At 40.1% G+C, this 9,268-nt stretch overlaps 1 protein-coding gene across 1 annotated transcript; it reads left to right on the plus strand.

The window, feature by feature from the left end:
* Positions 1 to 20: 20 nt before the first annotated feature.
* LOC306738496 (dnaJ homolog subfamily B member 1-like) lies at positions 21 to 2,804 on the plus strand. Its single transcript, XM_079220354.1, has 3 exons — positions 21 to 288; positions 1,429 to 2,045; positions 2,236 to 2,804. Exons 1-3 carry the CDS (start codon positions 69 to 71, stop codon positions 2,467 to 2,469), a joined length of 1,071 nt encoding a protein of 356 aa, XP_079076480.1. The 5' UTR covers positions 21 to 68; the 3' UTR covers positions 2,470 to 2,804.
* Positions 2,805 to 9,268: the final 6,464 nt, after the last annotated feature.

Genomic DNA, 9,268 nt, shown 5'->3' on the forward strand with positions numbered 1-9,268 from the left:
TCCAGAGGACTGAGGACGTGCTGCCGGAGTTCATACACAGCTGTCACGTTTACTGAACAAGCCACTAGATGGTCAAAATGGGGAAAGACTACTACGACATTTTGGGAATCAAGAGAGGAGCGTCCGAGGACGACATAAAGAAAGCGTATCGTAAACAGGCGCTGCGCTTTCATCCCGACAAAAACAAGTCCCCGGGAGCAGAGGACAAATTCAAAGAAATCGCCGAGGCTTACGACGTTTTGAGCGACGAGAAGAAAAAGGACATTTACGATCGTTTTGGAGAAGAAGGTAAGAATTCATTCGAATTTCACGATTCATTTGACAACGCAGTTATTTGCACGAAGCGGATGTCAACATGGTGACAGTGTCACCACGCAGTTATCCTCTGTTTCATCGTGTAATGGCGCCCTGTCCCTCAGTAAAGCCTTGTTTCTGAGCCAAGGAAGAAAGGCGTCGCTCTGCCCGCAGGAGATCCACATTTCATGTTTCCACAAGAACTGACGAAGTGTAGCTGAAGATATGTAAGCGTGAGTTCAGGAGCAGAGCCTGAAGGAGGTTGCTGTATGACGTCAGGAGGGGGCGGGGTTTAGCACGCGCACAGTGCGCCTGTATGGATGCTTGAATGGTGTTGTCAGTGTTGATTCTGGTGCATGGAAACTAGAGAGGTGGGTCAGTGTGACAGAAATACTTTATCTTTATTGTTTTTACCTGTTTAGTAACCATGGTAACTTTAGGAATGACGTGGGCTCGTAGATGAATGTAAGAAACCCGGATTTGGCAAAGTCCCACAAACTGCGTTAGAGTATTGATCTTGAGATCATAATTTAAGAATAGAGATAATAAGGTCATTATAAAGGTTCTGGGTCCGTTGGTTTTTGTGTACGTTTAATGTCTGTGTGTGTGCACCCACTTGTTCTTATATTGGGCAACAATCGGTATTCACGCACACAAATACCTGTAAATATCCAGTGTTTTGTCTGGAATGATAAGTGGTTGACTCTCCGGCTAATGGGGGAAAGATCTAATTGATGTAGATGAATTTGCAGCGCACCTCACAGTAAACTCTGCTGCCGGTGTTGTCAGTCTTTCAGTTTGTGGCATGTTTGCCGATAAAAACAGAGAAATAATTATGACTATCTAATGAGCAATTTCTGCAAACAAAAAACAAAACTCCCTTAATGTCAGTGAGATATTGTAGTTTATAACTTAAAACATGTCATACCTTGAATAAAGAAAGTAGCACTTACTTATAGCACGTTGTAGTTTGGCCTTCTTAAAGAAATTGTACTTTCTTGATTCTGTTTGTACTCATGGTTGAATGCATTTATTGTAAGTCGCTTTGGATAAGTGTCAGCTAAATGTAATGTAATAATGAGTGTTGCATTATTTTGGTTGTGATCTCACTCTTTTTTTGTTTTTCTCACTCAGGTCTGAAAGGCGGAGGCCCCACAGGTGGTGGTGGTGGTGGTTGTCCTGGTAACTTCAGCTACAGTTTCCAGGGCGACCCTCATGTCATTTTCTCAGAGTTCTTCGGTGGACGTAACCCCTTCGAACAGTTCTTTGGTGGCCGCAATGGAGGCATGGATGAGGAGATGGACACCAACGACCCTTTTGCTCACTTCGGGATGGGGGGAGCGGGGATGGGAGGAGGGGGGATGGGAGGGTTCCCTCGCTCCTTCAGCTCTGGTATGGGAGGAATGGGCCCTCACAGTAGTGTTGTGAAGAAGCACCAAGACCCCCCCGTGGTTTACGATCTCCATGTGACCTTGGAGGAAGTTCTGTCGGGTTGCTTAAAGAAAATGAAGATCTCTCGTAAAAGGGTGAACCCCGATGGGCGAACGTTAAAGACGGAGGATAAGATCCTGGAGGTGCAGATAAAGAAAGGTTGGAAAGAGGGCACAAAGATCACGTTTCCCAAAGAGGGGGACCAGACGCCCACAAACATCCCAGCGGACGTGGTCTTTGTCTTGAAGGACAAGACGCATCAGAAATTCAAACGCGACGGCTCGAACATCGTTTACACTGCAACCATTTCGCTCAGAGATGTAAGTTAAGATTCCATATAACTAAGAACGATTTAGTCGAGTATTGTTCTTAAAACACTTTGTAAAAGTGCCTGAAGACAAATCAAACAATTGTAATCAGCTGAAAATTATGAGTAGATTAAAGTTCCTATCCATGATCTTAATTCATGCTCTTTTTCTCTCTCTGTTGTTTTCCTTTCTGTCTCAACAGGCCTTGTGTGGCTGTACGATCAACGCACCCACACTGGACGGCAGAACGGTGACCGTGACCACAACGGACATCGTGCAGCCGGGGATGAAGAGGCGCATCAACGGCGAGGGGCTGCCTTATCCAAAACGCCCTGATCGTCGAGGTGACCTATTAGTGGAGTATGAGGTCAAGTTCCCAGAACGGCTCAGCCAGAGTGCCCGGGACACCATCGCTCAGGTCCTCCCGCGATCTTAAACAAGACCAACGGACATCCAGGACTGAAGAATTGACACTAAGCTGCCAACAAATGTCATCGCATTGACATTCATGGGGCCTTATAAATCACACGAGACCATAAAGGACAGACTTGTGAAACAGATGAAAAATGTAAATATGACCAATGTTGTTTGCTGTTTGATACTGAATAAGATTATATTTTGATGGAAATAAGTACACATTCTACTGTATTATATTGTAAAAAATGTATGTGCATATATTCTGTTTTGTTGGTATTAAAGAATACCTCTAAAAAAAAAAGGGAGAAAGTTGTGTAAAGTTGCAACGTAAAGATTAAATTGTTTATAAACTTATGATGGAGAAGATTTCTTTGACATTTACATTGAAATAAAATGTGTTTGGTAACAGATGTTGCAACAACAGGCAGTACTTATTGTTGGACTGAATTTTCAAGCATCTTTATGAAAGAAGAAATTAATCTGGTGCTGGAAAGATTAACCATAACAACACATTAAACTTGTGCCTAATAGGCCGTGATTGACTTCCAGACTATTTGCGATGTCTCAAAACATCAAACAACACAAGATAAAGGCCTCTCTCATATCCAAACTAAAGAAACAAGATATCGTGTTAATTGGGTGAGCTTTAAGGCTCCTCAAAGGCCGGTTATTTAAATCTTTGAACAGAGCCCTGCTAGCTGCTTTCAGTCTTAATGCGAAGCAACAGTCTGTGAGAATGGTATCGCTTTATCGTCTGAATCTCTGCCAGAAAGAGAAAGTGTGGCGCTCGCGCTGTCAACTGGCTTGAAGGTGAGCACAGAGAAACCTTCCCCTAAACTTATTAAATATACTTTATGTATGCACAATATGATGTACAGGGGTCAGAGAACAAGTATTTTCATTTTGTTTGTGTATGTGTTGATCTGTTTACAATAGTAAGGAAGAAAATAACAGGAAAGTAAAGCAAACAGACAACGCAAAGTTCAAAATAAGAGGAAATACAAGTAATAAAAATAAAGAAAAATAGAAAATAAAGAAAAATAATGAATCAAAGCCCACTTACCCCAAAAAAATACCCACACACATGGCCTTTACGTTTGTTCACAGAGTTTGTGTAATACAGTATTGTAAGAATATAATTAAGTGTTAATAATGCAGAGGGGGAACCTTGCTTTTTGATTAAAACAGAATATGAAATCCAGTCCCCCTCCTCATGCGAATGATTATTGAACAGTCCCTGAGGACAAAACGGTGTCTGGTATATGAGGTCAAGCTAAATTCTAGCCCCGCAGGAGTGATATGTTTCCATGGCAGCTGAGAGCAAACTCGATCATGCTGTGTATAACAACATTTTCGGAAAATAAGCCTGATTTTCTGAAATTGCCCTCCGGCTCTGAGCCCCATGACACAGTCAATAGATGTGGAGCTTGTTGAGTTTGGTGCCTTCCAGCTTCATGTGCTGTGGATGCGCTGAGGCACACGGAGCAGCTGCAAGAGAACAATACACTTATATAAAAGAAGAAATATATATATAAGAAAAGACTACTAGAGAGGTGCAACTCAGCTGCACAATCACAGCTTTGTATCTTTCCTGGATCTTCAAGGCACTCAAGTTGCATGGCATTGTACTAGATGATCAATTTTAAGCAGACTGCTGCATTTCTCCCAACACCGCTGGACTAAACTTTTCAATTACTTAGTTTTTAACCTGGATAAAGAATGAGGATTCTTCTCGTCGTCATGTTTTGCTGCTTCTCTGGTAAGTTTAGGTGTATCTTTTTTTATTAACATTCATAGACAGGCTTTATTTGTCAAATTTACATTATGAATCTATTATTAAGTTAGATGTGAAGGAGAGGAAATCTTAGACCTCTAAATAGGTAGTTAGCTAAATAACTTTGTGTAAGTGTAATTTTTCTTGATGAGCTGCACTGAATATTAAAATGTGTCTTTTTAATTGTGGTGTTTGTCACCAGCAACTGTTTTATTGACATTATACATATATTGTCTATTGAACTATAGAAGTAGGCTATGATGTTGTTTCAGAATGTATTGACTTAAAGCCTTTTCTTTGCGTAGTATGTTAGTGGCTGTCATCTTTGTAGTATTTGTATGAGCCTTCACGGAGAGTTGTCGCCCAACTAAAACATTGAAACGTTCTTGGTCGACTCCGGCTGGAGCTTGTTTCATGTCATCCTCTTCTCTCCCTGCATTTCCTGTCTGTATCTCTACTCCTTAATCAAGACAAAATGCCAAAAAACAATTAAAAAAAAAACACATTGAGACAATTTGAAAAACAAACAAAGGCACATAATTGTGGGATTGATCTCTCGTATAAACTTCTCATTGCACATAAATTAGGTAAAATTGAGTCAAGAATATTAGGTGATTCCAAAAGTGGAACGCCACAATTAAAATCAATCAAAAAGAATAAACAGTGTGCACACAGGAAATACGATTTGTACTGTGAGCATCACTTCACAGAAACACATAATTAATTTGCAAGCAGAGGTACAGTAGTAATGTGTGAATTCATTTGAATGTTCTTCCCTGTCAACCAATTCATCCACATTTCAACATTAATTTCAGTATATGCTGTGGTCAACAGGTGTAACCATGCACTTGCTTTATGCTGCAGTTGTGTGTGCAGAGGCTTCGGCAGTACTGGAGGTGAGCGGCCATGTTGGAGCAGAGGTCTCCATCCACTGTTCTGGAAGCTGGACTGCAAACAACAGCTCCGAGCGTCACAACATGTACTTCTGCAGAAGCGTCTGCTCCAAAGAAAACATTCTCATTCAAGCTGCGAGCGAGAGGATGGACGTCACACGGCAAGGGAGATACAGCATGGAGGTCAATGGAGGAGACGGAGCCTTCAGCGTGACCATAAAGAGGCTGAAGAGGACAGATGCAGGGACGTATCAGTGCGGAGTGGAGGGAACTCTTCATGTGTGGCACCAGGAGGTCACTCTCATTGTTATAGATGGTGAGTTTATGGCTCGATGCATTCAAGTTCCTGCAGGAAATGGGACGTTTTGGGATAAAAATATCATATAAGAATATAATATCTTCTATTTAGGATTTAAACTTAATTATTTAAACTAATCTCAAAGTGTTGACTGCAGGTTAATTCAAGATTATTGAGTCATGTTGTCAGGATTTTGAAACCAAAGGTCTGTCTTCAGGATAAAACCAGCCACAATGCATGAAGCTGGCAGCCTGGTCTGGCTTTGTGTGAAAAGTCCAAAAACATAGTTCAATTCAGCTTATTTTGTATAGCCCAAAATAAAAAATTACAAATTTGACTCGGAGGGTTTTACAATCTGTACACATTCAACATCCCTGTCCCAGGACCTCAAATCGGATCATGAAAATAGCGTATCTTGTGATTCAGTAATGTCACATGAGCACAAAAATGAATGGCCACTCAAGTTGTTCCTTTTATTCCAAAGCGTCCACTGTTCCTCTCGGATCTGCTCCCGCCACCACCCCCATTCAGACTGGAGCAGAATCTCTGCCCCGAGGCAGCTTGGCATCTGGCACTGGACCCTCACCAGCAGCATCAAACCTGCCTGCTGCAGAGGACAAGACCAACCAGACGGCAACAACCTACCTCAAAGGTATTTAGAGCCAAAGTCAGCAGTTGTTCTCTTCTAGCAAGCTTCAAAACAGCAACACATAATAATTATTAGTTGTAATGAATAATGGCTCAGTTTGGAAAATAACTTAAAGGCCCGATCCCCACCACCAAATGTGTTTTACTTATTGTTACTTTACTTGGATGTTTACTAGATTTGCTTCAAGAGGTCTTTCAGCAAATCTGCAACTCGTGGCTCTTCCATCGCACATATGCACACAAGATATGTACAAAACATTCAAACATAGCCTTAAGGAATGGCTTATTGCCAATCAGGTGTGCAATCATTAATGTACTGTCTGTTCTGCCTGCTTATTCTGTGTACATGTGCATTTGTCTTGTTTAGTGTTGATGTATGTTATGTGCCTCCAGTGTTTTATATGTGCATAAAAGGTACACTTTTTGCTTTGATGTGAATTGGTTTTGTCTATACGTTACTGTCTGTCTATCGACGAATCTTAGTTGCATTATGTTATTGAAACTTTGTAATTTCAGGCTGCCATGGAACAAATCTGGTCAGGGACATCAGATGAAAATTAACCTCTCTGGCTAACTCTGGCTCACTTACAGTTGTACTGTTGATTAGTGTGCATTGTCCCTGCAAAATAAAAATTAAATTAAAAAAATGATTGACCTTCACTGTGAGTGACAATAGAGGGCTGTTTTAAATGTATTACCTGATGGTGCAATCTTAAATTTGAGTGTTGATGATTTTGAGATATACTGCCGGGAAGCAAATGTGTGGCGTGGAAATGAATCACATTTCTATTTGTAGAAGAGGCAGAGTTATCATTGCAGTTTAGTGAAAAGTGACTATATATGTTTAGTTCTGAGTAAGGGGCAATTTAAAAAAAAAATCCACAACTGGAAACAAATCCATTGCACGTTCAATTGAAGAACTTTGATTTATTTTTCAAAAAAACTACTGAAAATGAATCAAAACTGTTTAGAATATAAATATCAAGGACTATTTTGTCATTTTATTTGGATGACCTGTTGTTGTAGAGTAAACTGTATCGTCACAAACATATGTCTGACTTTTGCAGACACCACAGTGGTCATCATAGTCTCGGTGAGCCTGGCTCTTCTAGTGTGTGCCATCATACCTCTTATACTATACAGACACTTGTGGAGTAACGCAGGTGAGGTGACACGCACACATGCACACACAAACGGCTTTCATTCATTGTGTGATCTGAAACCAAAAAAGAGCTTTCACATGTGTTTTAATGAATCCTGTTGCTTGTTTGTTTCAGAAGGTCAGAACAAGGGGGAGGTGAGTGACCATTTTCTCGTTAACTAGCTTTAATTTGGATTTAAATGTTCATCTCTTACGTTTCATGCAATGAGTTTACTGCTCAGATAAAACCATTCTTAACGACAATTCTTATTTATTTACAGCCTGAATACTGTGAGGAAAATGCAGATATTGCCTCTACTCAGGCTGCAGTGAGGCTGCAGTCTTTAGATGCTGAGCCAGAGTCCAGTATTCACAATTCCTCCCAGTACGCTGGAGTCTACCAAGCACTTAATCCCCAAACTCTCGACTGAACATTGTTCATTCTGTCTCTGAGCTAACAGCTAACTCACTTTCTTCTCTGTATTATGAATCAAATAAAAGACAAATATGTATATATCTGTGCACATTATTTCTTTGGATGTCTGTAATGTGCATTCTCAGTTTCTTGCGATGATAATCATCAGTGATGTCATCTTCCTGAATAGGAATAAGGTCAGTACAAGTTTAACATATTGAATACACCTCAGTTAGACACATCTGGTGCTGCCTGATGAAAGTAAGGTGTTGTTGGGGCCAGTAGATTTGCAGGACGAGGCTGATGCTGGATGCAGGTATAGAAGATTTAGAATACATATATTAAAACAAATTAGAAAAATAAATGGAGTGAAATAGAATATATGCATTTAATGTATCATAATTGGATGAAAAGCACACGTAAATTATGTCCATATAAATGTTTTCTACGCTGAACGAATTGCAGAGGTGTGATGCATTTCAGTGTTGACCAGCACAGGGCAGCTTAAAGATGTGAGGGACCATTATCTTTTGGAAAATAAAATAAAAAGGAAACGCTTATAATAATGTCTATTGTAATGTTACTGTTAGAAAAGTTGTTACTTGACACCGGTCGTAAAATCATTAATCAGGCCATTTATTCTTTACAAAGAAGGTTGAGAGCCAGAGATACAACGTGTTACTTTACTAATTGTATATCCACGTCTGATCCCCGAACAAGCGGACAGTCTCCCTTATATACATAAAATACAGTCACATAAGCCCTCATGATGTCTTGCACTTATCGTGAACCTTAAGTGCAAGAGTGCACTTAAGTCATCCCATAGATATGTTTTAAGCCATAAGAACAACAATGATGTTTATTGTCTTCAGTCCGTAACAAACATATATGTATTGATATGTACATGATATACACATACATATATATGTATTGATATGATATACATATATGTATGTATTAAACATACATATATATAGTGATAGCAGATCACACGACTCCTAAACTGAACTTGCTTTGTGTAAGGGAAAGTTCACACTGGAGTCATAATTCGGGTAAAGTTCACCCAGGAGTCACAGGCCATAAAACATCATCATATAACAACATCATATATATATCAAGAGGAAATCAGTTTCCCCCCAACAGTTACAAGAACAGAAATCCAACAAAATGATGCACACTGCACAGAAAAGCATGGACTTGTTAAAAACAGCTTAACACTGACATATTGTCACCTTGAAAAAAAATATATTGTGAATGTAGTCACTTATTAACACAAGTAAACATTAGTAAACAACATTGAGATTGGGCCTAACTGTACCTGTGGATATCTGGTTAGTTGCAGTAACACTCAACATCCACAAGAAGGCGCCAAATAGTTGCATTTAAGAAACTCTGCTCCTGAATTGGAATATTTGATCTGCACCATCGGTCATTACTTGTTTTTTTGCTACTTTAAACTCTAATTAACACCAAGTGAGAACTTGACATGAGCAACAAAGATTGATGTAGAACAGAAACATGAATAAATAATGTTTTAACTGGTTCTTACCTCCTGCGTCGACCAGCCATCTCCGCTTGTCTCCGCGGGTGTCCGCCTCGCTGATGATGGCCACCAGCTCGCTTCAGGACAGATTCAGGTCCAGATCCCG

The sequence above is a fragment of the Taurulus bubalis genome, assembly GCF_910589615.1.
Source record: "Taurulus bubalis genome assembly, chromosome: 6".
NCBI classification, from domain to species: domain Eukaryota; kingdom Metazoa; phylum Chordata; class Actinopteri; order Perciformes; family Cottidae; genus Taurulus; species Taurulus bubalis.

Coding starts and splice junctions, on each gene's coding strand:
- LOC306738496 (XM_079220354.1), top strand. CDS start 69: ATGGTCAAAATGGGGAAAGACTACTACGACATTTTGGGAATCAAGAGA. Junction 289..1,428: donor CGATCGTTTTGGAGAAGAAG/GTAAGAATTCAT, acceptor TTTCTCACTCAG/GTCTGAAAGGCGGAGGCCCC. Junction 2,046..2,235: donor CAACCATTTCGCTCAGAGAT/GTAAGTTAAGAT, acceptor CTGTCTCAACAG/GCCTTGTGTGGCTGTACGAT.